This window comes from Megascapheus bottae, chromosome 21 (assembly GCF_031878675.1).
Source record: "Megascapheus bottae isolate mThoBot1 chromosome 21, mThoBot2.hap1, whole genome shotgun sequence".
Classification (NCBI taxonomy): Eukaryota; Metazoa; Chordata; class Mammalia; order Rodentia; family Geomyidae; genus Megascapheus; species Megascapheus bottae.
Window position 1 is genome coordinate 37,925,152 of NC_143529.1, and position 24,448 is coordinate 37,949,599.

The 24,448-nt window shown below is 41.4% G+C and overlaps 1 protein-coding gene across 1 annotated transcript in view; it reads left to right on the top strand.

Moving 5' to 3' along the window:
• The first annotated feature begins 2,902 nt into the window (after window positions 1-2,902).
• Window positions 2,903-24,448, top strand: part of Rbm44 (RNA binding motif protein 44) — a 28,960-nt gene continuing 7,414 nt past the window's right edge. Inside the window, exons 1-9 of the mRNA XM_090355140.1 lie at window positions 2,903-2,978; window positions 6,063-7,609; window positions 7,877-7,932; window positions 10,528-10,704; window positions 11,338-11,521; window positions 11,609-11,631; window positions 11,749-11,833; window positions 14,852-14,966; window positions 22,635-22,763. Coding sequence (XP_090211266.1) covers window positions 2,903-2,978; window positions 6,063-7,609; window positions 7,877-7,932; window positions 10,528-10,704; window positions 11,338-11,521; window positions 11,609-11,631; window positions 11,749-11,833; window positions 14,852-14,966; window positions 22,635-22,763 — 2,392 coding nt within the window. The remainder of the gene's footprint in view (window positions 2,979-6,062; window positions 7,610-7,876; window positions 7,933-10,527; window positions 10,705-11,337; window positions 11,522-11,608; window positions 11,632-11,748; window positions 11,834-14,851; window positions 14,967-22,634; window positions 22,764-24,448) is intronic.

Sequence of the window (24,448 nt, forward strand, 5' to 3'; positions counted from 1 at the left end):
TTTCTTGCATTTAGGGTTTACGTGGAGAGGTCTGCTGTGATTCGATTTTTTTTCCCATTGTAGTACAGCTCTTTCTTTGTTTTTGCAGCATTCAAGATCAATTCCTTGGTATTTGGGTCTAGTGTCTTTACTATGATGTGTCTAGACGAGTTCCTTCTAGGATCTTGCCTGTTTGGAGTCCTGAAACCTCCAATAATGTGAGTATTTTCCCTTTTGAGGTTGGGGAAGTTCTCTGCTATGATTTTGGTGAATAAGGGTTGCATTCCTTTGTCCTGGAACTCGGCCCCCTCTTCAATCCCTATTATACGAAGATTAGATTTCTTGGCTGCATCTGCCAGGTCCTGGAGTTCTCTCTGGTGGATTCTGACTGATCTTTCCAGGCTGATGATTCTGTTTCAGCTCTTGTGTTTTATCTTCTGTTCCTGATGTCCTATTCTCCATCTCAGTCAATCTGCTGCTTAATGCCTCCATTTTTGCTTGAATTGTGGACACTGAGCTGGTCATGTCTGCTGAGAGGGTATTAAACTTTTCTTCCACTTCTCTTTTGAATTCAAAGAGCTCCTTGGTAATTTCCTGCTTTTGTTTTTGGAATTCTGCTTTAATTTCATTGGTCAATTCCAAAAACATCTCCTTGAATAGAGTCATATTTCGTGTCTCTTCCGGTGTCATTTCTTGGGATGATGACATCTCTCTCGTCCCTTCACTCTTGTTTCCTTTTGGGCTTTGTGTGGGACTTTGATTATTTATATATGTGGTAATTCGTCTTTGCGCTTTCCGAGGCATCGAGGACTGTTGTTGTAGGTTCACTCTGTGGTCAGTAGGTGGCGGTCTTTTCTTGGCTTGGGACTTATGGTTCTGGGAATCTATGTATACCTGTGGTTCTCAGCCAAATTGGTTCCGCTGCTGAGTAGGTTGGCGTTTGCAGCTTTTGCAGATGTTTGGCCTGTTCCCAGAGGCTGTATACTGTTGCACGGCTAGCTCTTAGCCCAACCAGTGGCCCCACAATGGGCCATAGGGTGGAGTTGTGCACTTCGGTCTCAGCTAGCCCTGTGGATAACAGGTTTTCTTGCTCTGTTCCCAGGGGCGGGGCCCAGCCAAGGGCCTGGGATTTGGGGATTTTTGAGTGCTCTCAGCTAGACTAGCTTGACTGGTTTCTGCCCAGTCCCCAGGGGCGGGCCCCAGCGAGGATGTGGGCTCTGAGGGCGGAGCCGCCCCTTTCTGACTCTCAGAAGGCAAGCTTGGCCCCTGCTGGTCTGTCCTTCAGTTCCCTGCTATGTTTCCACAGTTTTAGCCAGAGTCTGTCTGTGACTCTGTGGGGTCCCCTTGGTGCTGTCTTCCTGGAGACTCCCAGCAGGAGAGTGCCTGGCTCAGAGTTCAGATTTGGGTGAGACAGATGTTGCCTCCCAGACTCCCACACACCCCCACCCCACCCGCTGTTGGAAGGCAGGGTCTCAGCGCCCCTCAGTCTCCAGTTTCAGTGGCCTGGGAGAGGAGGCTATTGGGCGGGTGGGAGCAGGGACACCTCCGCCCCCTTTGGTGGGATGCTGGGTCTTAGCGCCTGCCTGCCTGTCAATCTTCAGTCAATGGCCTGGGGGAGGGAGCTGTTGGGGGAAGGGACAGGATTCTGAATTCCTTGCCCCCCTGCACTTGCCAGTCTTTCTTGGGCGGGGTGGAAGGGTCTGGGTTAAGTTCTGTAGCTCTCCACCAGCTCTGCTTTCCCAATGGGTTTGGGGGAATTTGCTGGACTACTTACTGCTCGTTGTTTGACTGTAAGCTGCTCCATGGTGTTGGAGGGTCGTTTACTCCCCTCTGGTCTCTGCCGCTGCCTGTGCTGTCCATGCCCTGTGTGCTGGTTTCTGGGTCTGGGTTCCTCCGCTTGCTGGTGTTGCTGGAGGTCGGGGCTTCCCGGCCCAGCGCCCTCCACCTCAGCCTTCGTGGCTTGGAACCAGCGGTAAGAGGTGGGGGAGGGGTTCTCTCGTTTCGGATTCTTTGAGAATGTTGGATATAAGTTTTATCTGGATTTCTTTTCCGGTTTATTTCTCCATTGCTTCTTGAATTTATTGTTGTGGATTACCTAAGGTAGTTGGCTCATGGGATTTCCTGATTCTCTCTTTCTTGTGGGAGAGAGCTAGGCTGGGTCCCTATTGTCTTGGCTCCATCTTCTGACCACTCCAGCTTCTTTTGTTGATACTGGAGATAAGAGTCTCATGAACTTTCTTGTCCAGCCTTGTTGCTTCTCTCTGGGACAGCAACACAGAAACGGGGAGGGACACACAGGGCCAGCCTGTAGTACCCTGGGAGCCGAGGGAGAGGGTAAGTATCGATGACCCAGCCCTCCCCCAATTACTGGGGAAGAAAAAACCACACTGAGTCAGAAGCAGTGTTAACCATGAAAGCGCATCAGATCTCTCTGCTGATCTCTGCTGATCTGATCTGCTGTTCTCTCTCTTTATTGCGTCAGACAATTAGTTATATACTGTTGGGGTAAGAGAAGGTGGGAACTGGGAAGCTAGCCAATAGGAAGAGGGCCACTGTGCTACCACTAAGGGTCTGGGTGGGGCTTTCAGGTACTGGGCGGCACAGGTGCAGGAAAGCGCGCGAGACCTGAGCTGCTGCAAGACCCGCGAAGCTGCGGGGAGGTTCAATCGAGTCATGTACACAGAGATGCCTTAAGAGAGGTATGCAAAGGACTGAATGCCTGGTCAAAGCCCTTTAATTGCCACTGAGCCAGAATCAGGCCTCAGAGATGGAGGTCAGGCCCCAACAAACTTAAAACTGCAGTCCTCAGATTTTAGCCTCTGGAATAGCTAGGGTAATAGGCATGAACCACTGGCACTGGCTCATAAATAGTTTTTAAACATAATGTAAAATGTACTAAGTTCAATGTTATAACTTTTTTTGAATGATGCAGGCCACTTCCATGATGGAGATAACCTCTGGAAAAAGCTACCACAATAATGGAGGAAGTCTGAAAAGAGGTGAGGATCCAGACCAGTTGGATGACTTGAATGATGGAATTGTACCAGATGATTTCCTTTCTACTATTGCTGTTTGTAAGTCTTCATTCCATTAAGGAAGTACATTCAGAGTGTGTGTGTGTGTGTGTGTGTGTGTGTGTGTGTGTGTGTGCGCGCGCGCGCGCACATGCATGTTGATCCTAGGCACTATCCCTGAGCTGCTTTTGCTCTGGGATAATTCTCCATCACTTAGATCACACTCTACTTCTGTTTTTGTTTTGTCTTCATAGTCCAGTGAACTTATGAGTCTTACTGACTTTCCTGACCCAGATACTTCAAACCATAGACCTTATATCTCAGCCTCCTGAGTAGCTAGGATTATAGGCAAAAGCTACTCTCCCAGCACTCAGCTGTAGGTTTGAACTTGAGAGATTTCCTCAGATGATCTTGGGATATGGGCAGTTCAGGCACAGGACCTTCCAGGAAAGCAGAGAGGTTGAGAAGCTTTATGTCCATCTAGGCTTTCCGGAATTGCTGATAGACATATTTGCTTCAGAATAAAAAGTAGAAAATGGACAGGTTAACATCTGATGCACAAGAAATAATATATGTTTTTTCCTACCACAAATCTGGAATTTTCTTTCTCTCTTTTCTTTTAATGGGCACAGCCCTTTGAGTTAGGTTTGTTTTGTTTTGCTTTGTTTTTGGTCTTGTGCACTTTGCCTGGACAGTACTCTGTCTATGGCCCTCATACCTTTACCTGCAGTGTAGCTGGGATTACAGGCACAAACTATCATACCCATCTTGTTCTTTGAGACAGCTGGACTGCCTGTCCTATCTCTGTCTGCCATGTGGTTGTGAAATTACTTTTTCTGATGCAGTGGTTGGAAAGAAAATAAGAAGGTAACACCAGTGGCTCGTGCTTGTGAACCTAGTCCACTTGGAAGAGAGAAATAGGATGTTTGAGTCAGTCTAGCCCTGGCAGAAAAGTTTGCATGACAGTTACCTCAAAAGTAAAAAACGAGCTAGGTGCCAGTGGCGCACACCTGTAATCCTAGCTACTCAAGAGGCTGAGATCTGAGGATCATAGTTCAAAGTCAGCCTGAGTAAGAAAGTCCATGAGACTCTTATCTTCAACTAACCACCAGAAAACAGGAAGTGGCACTGTGTCTCAGTGTGGTAGAGTGCCAGCCTTGAGCTGAAGAACTCAGGGACATGGCCCAGACCCAGAGTTCAAGCTCCATGACCGACCCAAAAAAAAGCCAACAACAAGAAAAAGCCATGCACTGGTGGCTCACATCAGTAATCTTAGCTACTTAGGAGGTTGTAAGATGTGAATACCACAGTTCAAAGCCAGCCCAGCCAGAAAAGTCACTGTGAGACTCTTACCTCCAATTACCCACTCAAAAACAGAAGTGGGTGCTGTGGCTCAAGAGCTAGATCACAAAGAGGCTCAGGGACAGCACTCGAGTCCTGAGTTCAAGCTCCATAACCAACAACAACAACAATAACAAAAAAGAGCAAAAAAGCAGGGTTAAGGTGTGGCTCGAATGGTAGACTACCAACCTAATAAGCAGGGGGCCCAGATTTCAGATTTTAATATAGAAAAGGAGGGAAAAGGAGCCAAAGAAGAGGAAGAGAAGAGGTGGCAAGAACATGAAAATGAGATGATTCAACTTTTTTCTTTTTCTTCCTTTCTTTCTTTTTTTTAGCCAATCAAAGCTGGGTGTTCATGCATGTTAGGCAAGCACTCTTCCACTAGGCCAAACTCCCGGCCCAGAGATGATTCAACTTTATGTGCTAAAAAACATGTGGCTTGGGACCAGGAGTTTGGCCTACTGGTAGAGTCTTGCCTAGCATGCATGAAGACCCAGGTTTGATTCCTCCATACCACATACAGAGAAAAGCCAGAAGTAGTGCTGTGGCTCAAGTAGTCGATCACTAGCCTTGAGGAAAGCCCAAGAACAATACTCAGGCCTTGAGTTCAGTCCCTAGGACTGGCAAAAAATAGATATAGATATAGATATATGGCTTAAAGTGTCAAGTGGCATTCTAGAGTAAAACAGAAATCCCACCTTGTTCATGAGCCACATTTAAAACAGAAAAGTAGGTTGTTTTGTTTTGTTTTGTTTTTTGGTCCTACTTAGAGCTTGAACTCTGGGCCTGGGCACTCTGCCTGGGCTCTTCAGCTCAAGGATAGCACTCTACCACTTAAATATCCAGCACCACTTCCAGGGTTTTTGTTTTGTTTTGTTTGTTTGTTTTCTGGTGGTTAAATTGTAGTTAAGAGTCTCACAGACTTTAGTGTCCGGACTGGCTTTGAACTATGATCCTCAGATCTCAGCCTCCTGAGTAATTTGGATTACAGGCACCCAGACTTGTAAACACTTTTCCAAGTGAAACTTTAACATCTGTCAATTTTCCTTTATTTTCAAAGTTACCTGCTCTATAAGCACTGTTCCTGTCAGGAGTTTGATTCCATTTTTGGTTGTTTATCTATGACGTTTAGAAAAATCAAGAACTTGTAGAGCTCCCTTTTCCTCTTTTTTATACACATTGCTGAGGAGGCTCCCTATGAGACCTGCCTATAAATAAAATGGCTAATCTATAAATAGAAAACACCTTACCATTAAAAAATTCAAGAATAATCTTGGCTCCTGTGTTTTCTCAGATTGTTATAACAAAATGCCATTGACTGAGGGATTAAACAACATAGTTAGGTCTGGCAAAGCCTCCCTTGCTAGCTTGTGGATGGCTGTCTTCACGTGAGAAAAAGGATAAGCAAGCTCTCAGATGTCTTTTAGAAAGGCAGTAATCCTATCATGAACTTCCTCTTCTCAGGACCCCACATAAACCTGACTACCTCCCAAAGCTTCATCTCCACATAGCATCACACAGCTACAAGTACTAAGTACAAGTTAGGCTCAGCTTTGATGGTTAGAAGGGACAGTTCACTTTGTTGTAACTACCATAAGAGGTATTGGTTGTGAATAATATAGTCGTTTCTATATTAGGAAGAGATTGCACCAGATGATGCCTTATGATCTTTTCTACTATTTGTGTCTGTAGTGTTGCTATTAACATTTGATTCTCTTTTTTAATCAGATAAGTCTTCTAATCCCAAGAAAGAAAATTCATTGTCTTCCAGTAGCGCCAACGAATTCAAATCAACTTTTTCTGCTGATGAATGGGAATCCTTGTCACCAAAGCAAAGAGATAAGGACAAAGGAATCAGTAGTACTGACATGGATTTATTACAGCCATCTTTTGCAGCAAATCAAGAAACTAATATAGAGAGTACTCACTCTCAGTCAAGTGAGTTTGAAGATGATGTTGACTATGCCTTTTTGAATGAGACATACTCTATTCATTATTCAGAGTCAAAACTGAAAAATGAAAACGTTACTCCTTTAAATTCAGATTTTGATCCTGGAATACATAAACAAGAAGAGAATTTTTTTGATAGTTTGAAACATCAAGATAATAAGACTATTGGCTTAGAAAGAATCCTCAAAGTTTCAGATGCTGACTATAAAGAAAATAATGAAGATATGCAAAAGTATGATGTAGATGAAGACTCACAGCAGGAGTATCACAGTGCCCAGCAAGAGTATATAAGTAAGCATTTATCTCTTGACCAAGCAAAAGAATTAAGTATATCTGATCTGGATGTAGTTGAATTAACAAATCCAGAGTATGGAGTCAGATGTGTTAGCAATCTAGAAAAAAGTTGTCATGTTGAGTTTGAGAGTGGTTCTAATACCTCTTTGAATTCACTTAATGTTTTTACACAAGAATATTCACCTCATGTCTCTAAATTTCAAAATTCTGTTATATTAAAAGAATGCCATAAACCAGAGCTTGGACAATATAATGAACCAGAGACAGTAATTGATGATATTGTACAAAGATGCAGTTCTCTTGGGAACCAAGACTCTCAATCTATTAAGAGTGGTTCCTTAAATACTCAGAAAGTACTAAATACTAAAACTTATACTAGAAAAGTGAAATCTCAAGTAACAGAAAGTAAAGATTTTTGTGCAAATACAATTGTTAATGACAGATCATTACATCATTTTGGAGATCCTAGCACATTACCCCAGGACAAATCTTTTGAGACACAACAACCCCACAGTTGCCAAACATACTGGAACTCTGTTTTTGATGACTCCATCATTTCTGCCTGTGGATATTCCTATTACAAAAGCCTGCAAAGCACTCCTGAACCAGCCTTGGGTTTTTCTGCTGTGTTACCAAGGATTACAACTGAAGAGGATAGCTCTCTATGTGTTCCTCATACTACAAATAAAATACTTTCTCATGATAAGAAAGGAACATGTCATAAATCAGTAACAAGTACAGCAAGTTCTACAATCACAATGAATCAGGCAGTGGATGTTAGCACTGATTTTAGGGCTTGTTTCACAACCAGCCGGGCAACAAGTGCAGAATCATCTGTAGTATCTACATCAAGCAACACAGAGATAACCATGATGAATAAAAAGCGGCCTGCTGAATGGCAGAGTGATAGTCAAAGAAGTGTGTCTTGTAATACTGACAGATTATACAATCGAAACTGTATGGAGACACAGACACCTCTAGCAAAAGGATCAGGAATGTCTCTCTCACCTAACGGAAATGTCCGAACTAAGGTACAATCAGCATGATTAATAATCATTATCTGTAGAAATCTTGTATTTTGTGAAGTTATGGTGATTTGGTTTTGTTTTTATTGTAAGAAAGTATGTTGTTGAGAGAATGCTAGTTGAAATGAAAGAGTTGACAAATTGCCATTAGCTCTATCGTAGCTATACCACAGAATCCTCTTAAAGTTTGATTGCGTTTTTTTTCCAGGTTGGAACTCCAGAAACTTATTATTTGTTATATGTTTATAATACAATTTGAAATTATGTCTCTAGGATTCCCAGGAATTAAAAACATCTGATGTCCCAGACTTAAAGAAGCATCCTGAAAGGTAGGCCAAATTTAGAGGGCTACAGATGCATGTGGGAAAATCTCAAAGTAGAACTTATCCTCAGGGTAACTTGCCTAACCATGTAGAATTACAGATAAAGGGGATTTGTAAGAAATTGCATGCTGCTGGGCTGGGAGTTTGGCCTAGTGGTAGAGTGCTTGCCTAGCATGCACAAAGCCCTGGATTTGATTCCTCCATTACCACATACACAGAAAAAAGCTGAAAGTGGAACTGTGACTCAAGTGGTAGAGTTCTAGCCTTAAGGGGGCACAGGCACCCTAAGTTCAAGCCCCAAGACTGGCAATTTAAAAAAAAAAAAAGAAAAGAAAAGAAATTGCGTGCTGGACTGGGAGTTTAGCCTAGTGGTAGAGTGTTTGCCTAGCATGCACGAAGATCCAGGTTCAGTTCTGTGGTACCACATTAAAAAAAAAAAGAAATTGCATGCTTCATTTACTTACCTTCTAACATAAATCAGAATAGTAATATATAAGACTTACTGAGATATTGGTCTCATTTTATTCAGAGACTCGTGTCATTTTTTTATTTATTCAAAACTATACTGATTTGATTTTCCATTTTCTTCTGATTCACCTATGGCTCAGAACAAAATAGCCCCTATGGGAAAAGTCATATATTTGAAGAAGTAAATAACCATATTCCCTGAAGTACTTTAGCCTTAGTTTTAATTCATTGTTTTATTTCCTTTGCTTCTGTTGCTAATAATTAAAACAGTTGAGACCCAAGAAGTGAGAGGGGAAAGAAACATGAAAGCTAAATTAGTCCCTATGCTCTGAAATCAGTTATTTTTCCCTTCATTTTTCCAATGAATTTCATCTGGTATCCCAACTCTGTACACTTAACTAGAAAATGGGATTGTCCAAAACAGCTGGAAGAAGCAATGATGGGAACAAGGAAAATCTCCCAGAACTGTAAAAAATGTAATAACTTGGGCTTTTTGAAACATCACTACAAAATATTTGCTTATATTAATGAACCTTAATTACTAAGAAAAATGAAAATTATGTCTTTTAAGTCATACATTTTAGAACAATTTCAATCTTAAAAATGCTTATAACTATGGGGCCGGGAGTTTGGCCTAGTGGTTGAGTGCTTGCCTAGCAAGCTGGAAGTGGTGTTGTTGCTCAAGTGGTAGAACTCTCACCTTGAGAAAAGTCCAAGGATAGTGCTCAGGCCCCGAGTTCTAGCCCTACAACTGGCAAAAACAAAAAAAAAAGAAATGCTTATAACTGTTAAAGGATCTTGCTGGAAGTGTATGTGGTTCAAGTGGTCGAAGGCTTGCCCTGAATACTGCCCAAAAGATGAATTTAACAAGCACAGTTGGTTCACATCAATAATCTTAGGTACTTAAGAGGCTGAGATCAAGATGATGTCCGATCAAGACCAACTTGGAAAAAGTTGGCAAGACCCCCTCGCAGCCAGTAAAAAGCTGGATGAGGTGTCAGCTACACAGGAATCATAAAAAAGGATCTAAACAAGAGCGATGACTCAATATTTGCATACCCAATGCTATGGACATGATATTGGAAATATAAACACAACTACATAGACATAAAAATTGATGTCTCGGCCGGGAGTTTGGCCTAGTGGTTAAAGTGCTTGCCTAGCATGCATGAAGACCCGGGTTCAATTCCTCGGTACCACATACATAGAAAAAAGCTGGAAGTGGTGCTGAGGCTCAAGTGGTAGAGCTCTAGCCTTGAGAAAGTCCAAGGACAGTGCTCAGGCCCTGAGCTCAAGCCCAGGACTGGCAAAAAAAAAAATTGATGTCTCTACCAAGACATGTGAAAGGGTATCAAAATATGTGAATTAATGCACCTTCTATCTGGCAAATATCATGTAACCCTTTTATTAATTACAATAAAAAAATTGATGTCTCTATAGACATAATGTTTTATTACATTGGTTAATATGTATCTATGACATACAAACCCTCAGCCTAATTTTAACTATGTTCTAAAATCTAAGTGCTAGTGATTGTATATAGAGATTCCCTTCTTGAATACTTGTTTGTTAAACACATCATTTGAAATATGATGTAAAAATCAATGTTAATAAATTCTTCAATAAAAATTTTTAAAAAAGGATCTAAATAATAGAATCATGGTCCACCCAGCCTGGCAGAAAATAAAATCCTACTCAAAATTTAAGAAGCAAAAGGGACTTGGGGGTACAGCTCAAATGAAGTAAGGCTGAATCCAAACCCGCTAGTACTATAGGGAAAAAAATATTTTACCACATGTTCATTTAACAATTCCAAACAAAGGAACATCTTGTTCACTGACTCTGGATAATTCATTTATTTTCAGGATAAATGGAAGCATTTCCTTTGGGTTGAATTCTTTTTTGGTAAAAAGAACATAAGAATTTTCAAATTATTTACTTACTTGACTCTTAAAATATATTTAGCTGATTCTTAATGTCCTTGTTTTCTGAAACCACTAGATGTACCTGTGTCCTTAGTAAGAATTAACTTGAACTTGACAAGAAAAATGAAGTAAACTTGAAATCATTTTACAGTCATGTCATTATCATTGGAAAACCCTTGGGATCTTTACTAGTCTTTTTTTTTTTAAGGGAATTTCAACTTTCTAAAGAGATTGAGAAGAATTTGCCATCCAGATGCTGTCAGAAAATGATGCAGAGAGCCATAAAAGCCGAGATGCACCTTTTAAATGTTCATTATGAGATGTGCCATCGCCACTGTTACGATATCTACAAACTTGTAATGGAAAATAGACCAGGATCATATAGGTGTATATTAACTCTGTAACTTGTTACAGGGCAGAATAAGGGATGGATTATAAATGGAGAACTTGTTAGCTGTCTTAGGGCTTTAACAAGTAACACTTCTGACTTTCAAAGAGTGGCAGTGAGGCCCAATGCCAGTGACTCACACCTGTAATCTCAGGAGGCTGAGATCTGAGGATCATGGTTGAAAGCCAGCCCAGGCACAAAAAGTCCATGACATTCTTATATCCAATTAACCTAACTGCCAGAAAATCAAAAGTGGTTCTGTGGCTCAAGTGGTAGAGCCAGTCTAGCCTTGAGCTGAAGAGCTCAGGGATAGCACGTAGGCCCAGAGTTCAAATCCTATCACTAACAAGAGAGAAAGAGAGTGTGGTTGGAAAGCTGTTCAGCAACCTTCTAAGTAGCTGTGTCATTTCTTTATAATATATAAGTAAGCATAGGCATCCAGAGGCTTTTGCATGGTTATTCTATCAGATTCTCTCTGGCCTACCTGCTGAGGGTTGTTTATACTGTGACATGGAAACATCTACCATGGTTTCTTGTTTTAACTTTGATAGAATTAGAACTAAGTAAGTAACATATTCATTTTAAATGGGTTACTTGGACCCAAATAATTTAGTTTTTAACTTTGAACAGGAATTTATCAAGTAATTCTGCTAAGAAGGAATTTGGATCAGCACTACTTTCAGTTTGGGGAGATTTAAAAGTTAGATACATGAATTTGAAAGAAAAAATCCACCAGGGCATACAACTGGAAGAGCTGCCACCACTGTCAGTAGAGTCCAAATTGTTGTCTACCTTCTGTACTTTTGCCTCCAGGGTATGTATGTGTTTTAACAATTAAATGTTTTGCTTCATTTAGACAGAAAGCATTTTAAACAATTTTCCCCCTTTTTTCTGTTTCCAGCTAATGAAAGAAGACTCACATAAGTAAGTTATAAATTCATCTGATCTAAAACTTATTTCATCTTAAACTACTTAATTCATTTAACATTAAGTCTTGGTTCATTCAAAACACTGATAAATCCCTTAATATTTTCTGTTCAGCTTTTCAGGTGCAGATTCTGACGTATGTAACCAAAGCACACCTGATGCTGATGTGTCTCCAGGCCTAAAAAAGACACACTCAGAAGTGAGGTTTTTTGTTTATTTGTTTGCTTTTGTTTTTTTAAATTCATCAGTATAAATTTTTTACATTGTGGCTTTTTAGGAAATGATTAATTTTAGTTACATCCTCCATTTCATTCAGATGGCTTTTGTTATGTAGTACCCTCAAAGGGAGTAGAAGGAACATGAGGATATATTAAATTTCTATCTTATTCAAACGGTTGCCAACAATACATTGGTGAGGTATGGTGGCAATATAATTTATCATCAGGACTTTTGAGAGTGCACGGTAGTAGTGCCATTAATAATTGCTTTACCATGACAGTAGATTCAAAACTTGTATTGCCCCAGACAAACAATGATATAGTATCACCATCATGTTGAGTCAGAAGAGTTCAGACTACTATTGTATTCCTTCTTCTCATGAGGTAAAATAACATTTCATTCATTTTGGACAGAGATGTAATTCCCCCCATTACAAAATCTTAGATTTTTTTAAATTTCTCTTGTCTACCCAAGGAAATATTTATCAGATGGTAACTGAGAAAGATGGTTTAAATGGTATAAGAACACACTGCAAATTGTGAAGTGACAAAGAAACTTAAGTGGTATTCCAGTATTAAAGGAGGAAGCAATAGAGCATAGGGTAGGAACTAGAGTTCCTTTTCTAAAGTAATCTTCAGATGAATTCCAAAGTCAAAGCAAAATGCTTGATGAAAGTAGATTTCTTTCTCCTAAGAGAAAACACTTGATCAAATTATTCCATTATTGAGCTTAAGCTTCCCCCCACCACCAGCCCTGGGGCTTGAACTCAGGGCCTGCCCGTGTCCCTGGCCCTCTTTATGCTCAAGGATAGTGCTTAGTGCTCTACCACTTGAGCCACAGCCCCACTTGGGATGTTTTCTGAGTAATTTATTAGAGATAAGAGTCTCACAGACTTTCCTGCCAAGGTTGGCTTTAAACTGGGATCCTCAGATCTCCTCCTCCTGAGTAGCTGGGATTACAGATGTGAGCATCGAGCTCATTGTTAAGCTTTTAGAAAAAAGAAAGAAAGAAATCACTCTCCATAAAGAGTTAACTGAAGCTAAGCCAGGTTTTTCAAGTTCAAATTGTAGTGCCATTGATGTTCAGTGGTAAAGTGCTTACCTAGCATGTGCTGTTAAGGGGTCAGGACGAGGGGATTCCACATCCCTCCGGGTGGGGATTCCACGTCCCACCAGAGTCCACCACACAGAGAGTCTCATATAAAAAGGTGAATTTACTGGGGAAGTAGCTGGGATTGTTACATACAGAGAAAGGCCATATAGCCAGCTCCAGCCACACACAGGTAGCCAATAGGGTTACAGTCTAGTGTTTGATTTTACCTATCACCTTAGTTGGAGTTGGCTCCTGAATTGGGCAGGTCTGCACACAAAGCAGGCCCCTCACCCCCCCCACCCAAGCAGATACCCCTCCTCATGGGGGGTGGGGATAAGGTCAAGGTTGCCCCTCCCTAGAAGGGCAAAGGTGGCTGGGCTGCTTTACCATTGTTGACCTTCCACAATGGGGCGGAGAACTCAGCGCATTCAGGATGGTGCCAGTCCCTGCTCCCCTTAACAGTACAAGGTCCTGGGTCCCTCCCAGTACCAAAATCAAGCAGAAAAAAATTAATAATAAATAACTTGCAAACATATAATTATTAAAATTTTAATTGTATTTTATTGTCTGGGTGATGTATACAGGGTTACAGTTATATTCATCAAGTCGTGGCTACTATTAGGAAAATGGAAGAGAAAGGAAGGAAACAAGCAAGACTCAATCTTCCACAGGAGAGGACTGTTTATTGAGATAGAGCAGAAACAAAGGACACAGTCTTCGCTTGGAGACTATGTGTCCATGCTGGGACAGGAGCTGGGTTTTGTGGCATCTGAGCAAGGAGGCAGAGGTTAATGCAAAGGCCACTAGGTTAAAGGAGGTGAGGGTTTCTCTGTTGGGCCCACAATGGAATGTTTACAGCCAGACTTAGATTGCCCTGCTGGAGTCAAGCAGTCTGCACTTAATGGCCTACTTGGTATCTGTATGCACCTAGGAAAAGGAGGTGGAGTGGGGGGAGTCAATCCTTCAGGTACATTACTTCTTGAACATTGATACCTCTATTTCATTTATAGCCTTAGTTTGACTATAAGTTCAAGTTTTACTTTTAAGTATCTGTCTCATTCAATTAACTAGTCACTAGTAAAAGCTGCTACAGTGTAATGTTTCAATATTTCTATTGTTGATGTGCTATCTTCATAGTTTAGCCAGATGTTACTTTGTTTCATCTTTAAATTATTTGGTTTTTCTTTTGTTGTTCTAGTATCTCACATATGCTACTCTACTATAAGCTACATCTCCATCTCATAAAGTGCTGTTTAAATAAATGTATACACAAAGAACAACTTGGTATTTCATATGTACATATATATATGTGTGTTTTAATAGTAAAAGATGCACACCAAGTCAAAGAATATAAGAAAATAAAAGCCAGGCACTGGTGGCTCATGCCAGTAATCCTAGCTACTCAGGGGGCTAAAATCTGAACTTTGAGGTTCAAAGCCATCCTGTGTACAAAAGTCAGTGAGACTGTTATCTCCAATTAATCACCAGAAAACCGGAAGTGTACTGTGGCTCAGGTGGTAGAATGCTAGCCTTGAGCTAAAGAGCTCAGTGACAGGACCCAGGCCAAGATTTCAAGTCCCAGGACCCAAGAAAAGAAAAGAAAGTATTTTTATATACTTCAGAAATCATATCAAATACTTAACAGTGTGTATATGTCAGAATTTGTCAAATAATAGTACATGCACATTGCTCCTGCAAACAGATTAAGTCCAAATGCTAATTTTCATTTACTTAGACCCAGTCTTGTCTCATGTAAAGCCAGCATGGTGATGATTTTGTTATCATCATCTTCATTATTGGTATGGCTACATAATATGGCCAGTTAAAGTCCTTGTCATATAGTAGGAATGCAATACTTGTTAGTCCTTATTACTTGTTTTTTTGTTTTTATTATCTTTAATCTCAGATGTCTTTATTACCTGATAACAGTCACCCTAAACAAGATATATCACCTAGGAAAGATGGTTTGGAGAATGATGATATAAATGTAGACTTCAGTCAACTGACACTTGATGATAAAGGTCAGTATAAAAATGTTTTATGTTGTTGCCAGAAAACAAGTGGTAATATATTTCTAGTATTCCTTAGTTTTTTTTCTGTAAAAGATTATAATCATTGGGAGTGGAGCTGTGCCTTGAGCAAAAGAGCTCAGACACCATGCCCAGACCCTGAGTTCAGGCTCCTTAACCAACAAAATGAATAAATTTTTAAATAGCTTATGCTCATTCCAAAAAGACCATTAACTTACTTTTAATGAACAATACTATGTAATCCCTTCAAATGTTTGCTGTTGCTCAATTGCATAGAAATAGGTCTTGTCACCAGTAAGGACAATTCAGAATAGCAAGGCTTAACAGGCTTGTAATGAATATTCACTAAAGGAAAACTAGGAAGCAGATCACTCAGGCTAAAAAGACATCTGTGTGCATGACTACCAAAAAAAATCCCTTCTCATAAAATCTATAGCTTTGCCAGGTGAAGTGGCTCATGCCTGTAATCCTAGCTACTCAGGAAGCTAAAATCTAAGGATTGAGATTCGAAGCCAGTCTGGGCACTAAAGTCTATGAGACTCTTATCTCCAACTAACCACTAGAAACTGGAAGTGGTGCTGAGGCTCAAGAAGTAGGCATCATAGCCTTGAGATGAAGAGCTCAAGAACAGCGCCCAGGCCCAGAGTCCAAGCCTGCCGACTGACCAAAAAGAAAAAAAAAAATCTATAGTGTTGGGACCAGGAGCGTGGCCTAGTGGTATGTAAGACCCCCGACTCAGCGGGACGTCTTCCAGACGGAGACGGAGCCCCCTTCCCAAGGAACAGCGAGTCCACGCAGTCAGATGCAAACAACAAGAGGTTTATTCAGGAACACGGGCGCCCGGGACGACAAAGCCTTCTAGAAGACTTTGCGCGCCGAGGCTTGGGGAAGAGGGGTATTTATGGGTAGCAGAAGCACGGTTACAGAAGCAGAAGCGTAATTACAGGGTAGGGGTCGGTTAACTTCAAATAAGGCTAGGAGTTTACTTTGGGCAGTAGTGGAATTTTTCTCTTAGCTAGAAGAGGGCGGACGTGCCTTTCATCTGGATTTACAACCTTATCAGCCTCATCCGCAAACATCCTGCGGGGCTGCTTTTTAACTTCTTTTGTTGGGCAACAGCAATTACAGCCGTAGCCGGGGTCTCACTAACTTTATTGGCTGCAGCTGCACTTTTTCATCCCCCCATTTTCTTATGGTTCCTTGAATGGAATCCTTCATTCAATGAGAGTTGTTTCTTGCTCTTTCAACTGTTGATATTGCTGGGTAATTACTAGTGCCTGAACTACGGATAGACGGTCCTCAACGAATCGAATTAACCTGTTAAGAACACAGGGACCAAAGGTGAGGATCAAAACTAGTATGAAAAGGGGCCCTGCTATGGTGGACAAAAGAGTTGCAAACCAAGGGGACTTGTTAAACCAACTCTCAAACCACCCTTGCTGGGAATGAAATTCTTTCTCTCTTTCTGATAGCCTTTCTCTAAGTTTGCTCATAGTTTCTCGGACAATTCCTGTCTGGTCTGCGTAAAAGCAGCATTCCTCTTTCAAAGCAGCACACAAACCACCATCCTTTAGGAAAAGTAGGTCTAAACCCCTTCTATTCTGCAGTACTACTTCAGATAAGGATGTCAGAGACTTCTCTAAGGCCGTGATAGACTTTTCAATAGCTTTCAGATCTTCATTCATAGCAATTTGCAAGTCCATTAACTTGTCACTATGAAGCAGGGCAGCGGTGCCGGTACCAATTCCAGCAGCTATTCCCCCCACTTCCCAAAAGAAGGGCTATTGTTAAGGAAATGGGTTCTCTCGAATACCTCTTTCTGTTCTCATACAAATCCAGAACAGTCCCTGAATCATGATACGTGATCCTGGGCCATAACTGGACCAACACACAGAACTCCGAGGTTCTGTTAAGAACTTGGGATTGTATACACGAGGTCAGGCCCGTGCTGCAGGCCCAATAAGTTCCATTGGGGGCTATAAGGTAATAGGAGTTCCCTTCTTAACGTTGATCCATTCCTGAGGGGAGTTTGGTTTCCAATAGGCATCTCCGGTGGTTTCACAACCCCAAGCTGCACAATAGTAATAATCTAGATGTCCGCACTTTGCCTTCTGGCCTGGGGTCTCCAGATGAGTACCCAGTCACCTGATCGGAACAAATGGGGGGGTAGGGACAGAGACAGAATCATCTTGGCTCCTCGATCGGCCAAATATTTTCTCTGGGAGTGTGAAAGTCCAGGGTTCTCACAAGCAGTCTTCACCTAGGAGTGATGAACCCAGTAGCTCATTCCTGCTACCTTCACAATGGTTGGTGTGTTGGGAATCACAGTGCAGGTTCATTTGAGTGCCAGGGTACTGGAAACCAGACGCTGAACACATTCCCAGATCAAGTTATAAGGCCTGTAAGGACTGGATTGAATCATGGTTAACAGTGCCAGCTGAGATAACACATGGCTGGGGGGGGGGCAACAATTGTTATCAGATTCGGGCAGACAGCATTCTCTGGTTTGGAGGGGCATAGAGCATGCCCTCCTAGTTCTGCACCCAAGAAAGTCCTCACAACTAGGAAATATACATCCAAGCACAGCAATTCCTCAGATGGGCACAAAGGATGGTTCCACATCAGTATAGCAATCCTAACCCGGTTTGTATTATGGTTGACTCAATTACATGCCCATTTTACTTGTAAGCTCCATTCTCAAGACATGCTCATACCATGTACAATATACAGGAACTTTCTAGGATTTGTCTTTTTCCCTTTTTGTAGAGCAAACATAAGACAATGCTTTCCAGATCCCCCCTTTTCCATAGACTGTTCTTCTGTTTTCTCAATTCTTTTCCAAAGGTTTTATTTACTAAACTTTTTTCTCTCCTTTACCTGACTATAGCCCTCATTCACATTTAGCACCTCTCATGTCTAGACTGTTCAGCACTGGATAGAAAATTCCCTTCAGTCATCCAGTCACCATAATGGCTGCAAAAATCTAGAGGACTTTGAATTTAGCACAGATAAAATGTCCAATCACCAAGAGTTTAGTTCCAGTCCTCTCAGGAAACAACTGTGAGGTGGTGGTTGAATCCGGCAGCACAGCAGCTCCAATGGAATGTCACACCTCCTGCTGGGTCGCCTGCAAAATTTCTAAAGAAGCTTAACCTAAGGCCTGACTTTGGTGAATTCTCCCAATGCTTTCCTAGTTGCTTCACCCGAGCATACTCATTTTTGCAGGCTGGCACCCATTGGTTTTTAAGAGAGTATATGGTTGAGAATCCAAAGTAATACCAGGGTGACAGCTTTTAGTAACCAGATAAAACAAGGCTAGGATTCTCTAGACAGGCACAGAAGACTCGAAACTGTAGCCATTCCCCACAAGTGCAGTCTCCACTCTTGCACATTTGTTAATTTGTTACTACTATTTTTCTCCATGCCTCTAACTTATGCTGTCTTAATTTTTAAGAAACAGCTTTTTGGTCCCTTTATCTAAAGAGGACTGATGGGCGACGATCCATCTTCTATAACTTCTTCAGGCTGACTCAGGGGCGTTGTCTCTATACCTAGCCAGGGACCCTAAAAACTTAGCCTATTTTACCAAGAGGTTGCCAAGATTACATATCAGGAGTGATATTCTACTCCAAATTGGAGGTCATGTAAAGCATTTAACAACTGCACAAACTTTTTCTTTGGCTGCAACAGTGTAGCTTACTTAGCACCCATTTGCAAAGGCATTTTCCTGATTGTCTGGGGAACTTAATCCCTGCGACTCTAACTATGCTTCAGTTGCCAGATCTAAACAGATAATAGGGACGCAAGCCTCACATCCACCCTGAATTTGTGGCAGGTGTCAAATTAAACTTCACTCAGTTAGGACTTTAAACTATCCTCTATCACAGATGATTGACAAGTTCGTGCCCAGGTATGAAAGGCATGGGCATTAGTAAGGCATGCTTACAAACTATTCTATGACCTCCCGGCTCTGATTAATTTTGAATGGCCAAGCACAAGTGACTCTAGGATCTGACACCATCTCTGCCATCCAAGCTGTGGCCTACTGCATCTGGATGCTTCATTGTCCCAGTAGTGTCTCTCCACACAGGAATAAATGTCCCATTGGCATTTCACTTTGTTGGTTTCTAGACTTGAACTCAGGGTCTGGGTGCTGTCTCTCAGCTCTCCAGCTCAAGGCTAGCACCCTGCCACTTTTAAGTCCCAAACTCAGGGCCTGAGTGCCGCTCCTCAGCTCTGCAGCTCAAGGCTTGCACTCTGCCACTTTGAGTCCCGGGCCTGGTGCTTGAGTGTTGTCCCCCAGCTTTTCAGCTCAGAGCTAGCACTCTGCCACTTCGAGCTCCAAAGCAACTCTCAATAGCACTCTGACAGATTAGACACCACAGTCTCACAGGGACTTTGCTTTGCCCGGGCTGGCTCAAAACTGCGGCTTTCAGATCAGTGAGTCCTACAAAGGCCACTTTACTCCAATTAGAAGCAACAAGGTGGTCAACTCAGAAATAGTCTCTAAGCATGATCTTACCTGGAATTTGGTGAGGGCCAAATTTACATCTGAATGAGGATCTGCTGTCCTTCTCCATGGGCCTGCTGCAGATTGCTAGAGTAACTTACAAGAATAAGCCGAAATAGCAATTAAGCAACCATTTTGGTAGTCCTGATTTTTCTTGTTTTCTTTTTTTTCTTGAAACAAACATTTAGGACAACTTCAATTTCAAACTTTGTTCAGAAACCCATTTCCAATATTCTTTAAAACTTTTACTGATATTTGCTTAAACAATTAACACTTTAGCCTTTATTTGCATTTGAAAAATCTTTAAGGGCTCAAGGAACTCCCTTTGCCCCCAGACCCCCTAGGGGTCAAGGCACTCCCTTTGCTTCCAGGTTTCCTTTTTGGAGAGGCATTTTTTTTTTTCTGCAGTTTAGGTTACTGCCTAAAACTCCAGCAACAGTTTAAACTCAAATAAGTTTTTCCTCAATGCAAGAACTGTAAACATCATCATTGCACCAAAGGTCTAAATCTGGACTTAGTTTCCTTCTTTTTCTAGAATACATCCAATTGCAATGCAGTAACATGAACCCAAATCATACAGAGATAAACTTTTAAACATTCATTCCTTTTAAAATACTAATCATATTACCCAGATTTTACCATCAGATTTTCAGTCTGCAAAGAAAAAGAGCGAAGATGTGGATCTCAGTCCACCTGACCAGGTTAAGTGAACAGCCTTCATTCCAGCTTATTTACCCAGAGCTGCACCTTTGCCAGTTCACCTCTCACCCCCAAAGATGGTCACACAGGACTATCCTAAGTTTTCCCATCCTTTCTCTTAGCATTCGATTACCTAGACAGTTTTGAAAGATAGGTAAAGTCTCTGACATTAATAAATAAATTTACATTTTAATTCCTAATATTTATCTCCAAATTTCAACTTAAGGAAATAGATTCCAAATTCCCTAATACCTCTGGGCTAAACAGGACACAATGTTTACAATGTAAACAGCTCTATGCATTTCAATATCAAATTATTAATGCAAATTTCATTTAGAAAATACTTTTTCTACTTTAGAAAAATACTTTTTACCAGTTTCTCTTTAAAACAATGCAATAACCCTTTGAGACATTGTAAAACATTTTAACCTAATAATTTTCTTGAAGTTTAGACTTAGATTTACCCAATTGCCTTTTTTTATTTCAAGTATAAATTTATCCATTGTTTTATACAGCATGCTGATAATTTAACCTTGAACATGTTCACTCACTCATTCACACACATTCATACTCAAAGATCTTAAAGCGCGCAAAATTAATATCGGCCGTTCAATTTCTGGAAGTTTGTGTCGAGAGAGTTTTGCCAATTTTACTCTTGCAGGTGAGAACCAGGTTTAAAACAAAACTTTTTACATGGCAACTTAGCTGTGATTTATTTTTCCAGGGCTTGTTACAACTGCCCAAAAATACACACACAAAGATTGCAAGGATCCATATTTAAGACTGGTACCAATTTTGAAAACAAAACCAGACAACAAAAAACACCTCACAAAACAAGACAGAAGCAGAGACCTTTAAGTACCCCAAATTTTGATGGCATGCATGGTAGCAGTCACAGACTGTCCCATGTTAATATTCAGTCCAAGTCCAAGTCCCGTCACAACAAACACCACAAACACCAGAATTAAACGAACACTAAACGAGAGACACTTCGCAGCGCGGCTTCGGTGCAAAACCGAAAGGGGAAGGGCGTTCGGGGGGAGCCCGGAGTCTCCCCTATCAGATGGACTAGAGAGTCCTCAGACCGGGGCGAAGCCCCGGAAACAGATACCAGATGGGTCAGAATTCTGACCCCAGATGCCTCCGGGACGGGGGGGGGGGGGGGGAGCTCGGAGTCTCCCCTATCAGATGGACTAGAGAGTTCTCAGACCGGGGCGAAGCCCCGAAAACAGATACCAGATGGGTCAGAAATCTGACCCCAGCTGCCTCCGGGACGTCTCCCGGGGCTGCGGTCAGGAGTCCGAGCTCGTCAACTCCTCCACGGGTCCGCCAGAATACAGATTGACACGGCCGAGTCACAGATTCACTGGCGCTCTTAACATAAGACAAAACAGACACAAGACGATAACAGTTCGCTGGCCAGCTTACCTCCCGGAGGTGGGTCGGTGGTCCCTGGGTGGGGAGTCTCCAATCTCGGTGGGACCTCCAAATGTAAGACCCCCGACTCAGTGGAACGTCTTCCAGACGGAGACGGAGCCCCCTTCCCAAGGAACAGCGAGTCCACGCAGTCAGATGCAAACAACAAGAGGTTTATTCAGGAACACGGGCGCCCGGGACGACAAAGCCTCCTAGAAGACTTTGCGCGCCGAGGCTTGGGGAAGAGGGGTATTTATGGGTAGCAGAAGCACGGTTACAGAAGCAGAAGCGTAATTACAGGGTAGGGGTCAGTTAACTTCAAATAAGGCTAGGAGTTTACTTTGGGCAGTAGTGGAATTTTTCTCTTAGCTAGAAGAGGGCGGACGTGCCTTTCATCTGGATTTACAACCTTATCAGCCTCATCCGCAAACATCCTGCGGGGCTGCTTTTTAACTTCTTTTGTTGGGCAACAGCAATTACAGCCGTAGCCGGGGTCTCACTAACTTTATTGGCTGCAGCTGCACTTTTTCAGGTAGAGTGCTTTCCTAGCATGCACGAAGCCCTGAGTTGGATTCCTTAGTACCACATGCACAGAAAAAGCCAGAAGTGGTGCTATGGCTCAATTAGTAGAGCACTATCCTTGAAAAAGCTAAGGACAGTGTCCAGGCCCTGAGAGCAAGTCCCAAGACTGGCCAAAAAAAGAGAAAAAACTATACTCTTGGTTCTCTTACATTTACATTTAATGTGAAACTCTAGTAGTTTTAAGTTTTCAGCCATTGCTAATCTTAGCAACCCAGCACACTGGATCTCAGTTCCAAGCCATCCCAGGCAAAAAGTCCTTCAGACTCTGCATTTTTAAAGTAACCACCAGAAAGTGGGCTGGAGAATGGCTCAAACATTAGAGTGCCTGCCAGGGAAGCATGGGGCACAAAAGTGGCAAAAAAAATGTTTTCAGGATGTTAAATATTATACATAATTTGGTTACATTGTATATAGCTCATTTTTTCTCATAAATCATGTGTTTGATACTTTAGAGTGCAGAAATTACCATGAAAGAAGTGAAGACTGGTTTGATGCTACAGAAAACCTCACAGGAGTAAACTTCTCAGGAATACAAGAAAATCAGACAGAAAATGACAGAGAGAATTTGAAATTTCCACTAGGTTGGTTCTTAAGAATTAACTGAAGAATTCTAACTAGCTTATTTTAAAATATACTATCTGCTTCTGATTTGGGATCATGAGCTGTTAAAAATATTTTGTTCCTGTTTGTGCTATGTTCTTATTAAAAAATAAGAAAATTGACCTACTGCAGGTCCATTTTCAAAGAAGAAAACTGATATTAAATGTTTGTTTTTCCTTTCAGAACACTTCTTAAAGCCAGGTGTCAGTGTTTCACACCTATAATCCTAGCTATTCAGGAGGCTGAGATCTTAAGATCATTGAAGCCAGCCTGTGCAAAAAAAAAGTCATTGAAACTCTTATCTCCAAATAACCAACAAAAGCTAAATCCCTAGAGCTGTAGCTCAAGTGTTGCCAAAAGCCAACCTTGAGTAAAAAAGCTCAGCAAGAATGTCTTATCCCTACCTCCCTACTTTCTTCCCCAGTGTATACACACACGGAAGAAAGATGAGGAAGATGGATGGATGGCTCTTAAAGTTGAAATGGAGGATTGAGTTAGCAGGTGGATGCTCACCTCCTAGGAGGTGGGCAGCACAGTGCTCCTTGAGGACATCCTTCTCCCCTGGACTTCAGCAAGCACTTTCCAGAGTCGGAGATCTTTCAAACTAGACCACTGTCCTATTTCCAACAGGCAGCCTGCATTCATTTATCACCATTAGTGTTAAGACCTTCAAACATTTGCTTATCCTTACTTTAAGAGTTTTATATGTTCAAAGACTTTTATTCTTGAGTTTTGTTTTGTTTTGTTTTTTTGCAGATCGTAGGGCTTGAACTCCTCGGCCTCCTGGGTGTTGTCCCTGAGCACTTCAGCTCAAGGCTACCACCCTACCCTTGAACCATGCCCCACTTCCCACTTTCTAGAGGTTAATTGGAGATAGTCTCAGGACCTTTTGTGACTGGGCTGGCTTTGATCCTCAGATCTCAGCCTCCAGAGTAGCTAGGATTACAGGCGTGAGCCACCGCTGGCTTCTGTTTTGTTTCTTTTTCTCATGGTACTTGGGTTTGAACTTAGGCTTCATGCAAGTTAAGTAAGTACTCTACCATTTGAACTATGAACCTAGTCTTTTTTTTCTTCCAGCTATTTTTCTTATAGGGTTAGGCAAAAGCATTGGACTGGTGGCCTTGTACAGTAACCTTTCTACCCATGATTCCTGTGTAGCTGGGATTATAGGCAGGAACTAGCACACACCATTTTTTGGTTGACATGAGTTCTTTATAACTTTTTGCCCTAGCTGGCCTCAAACATGGATCCTCTTAATCACCACTTACTAAGTAGCTAAGTAGTTAGGATTATAGGTACTACCCTCAGCCCACCCTTTAATTGCTTTTAATAGTAACAGTGATTTGTATCTGTAATTGGTATCAGTGTTTAGGCTATATTTTATTTTTCTATCTACTCTGGTGGGTTTTTATTTTATTTTCCATGATAAATAAAATAATAAAATATATTTTCCTTTATATTTTTTCTGCTTCTAGAAATAAATGCTTACTGAGATTTTAAGAAAAATATAAAAGTATAAGAAAATTTGACTTACTTAATGTTGCATAACAGTCAATATTTTAGTGACTATTCTTTCATGTACATATTTAATGTAAATGTGCAATCTAAAATACATGACATATTATCTATTTTTATTGTAACCACTTTTTCTTTCTTTGTATATTTT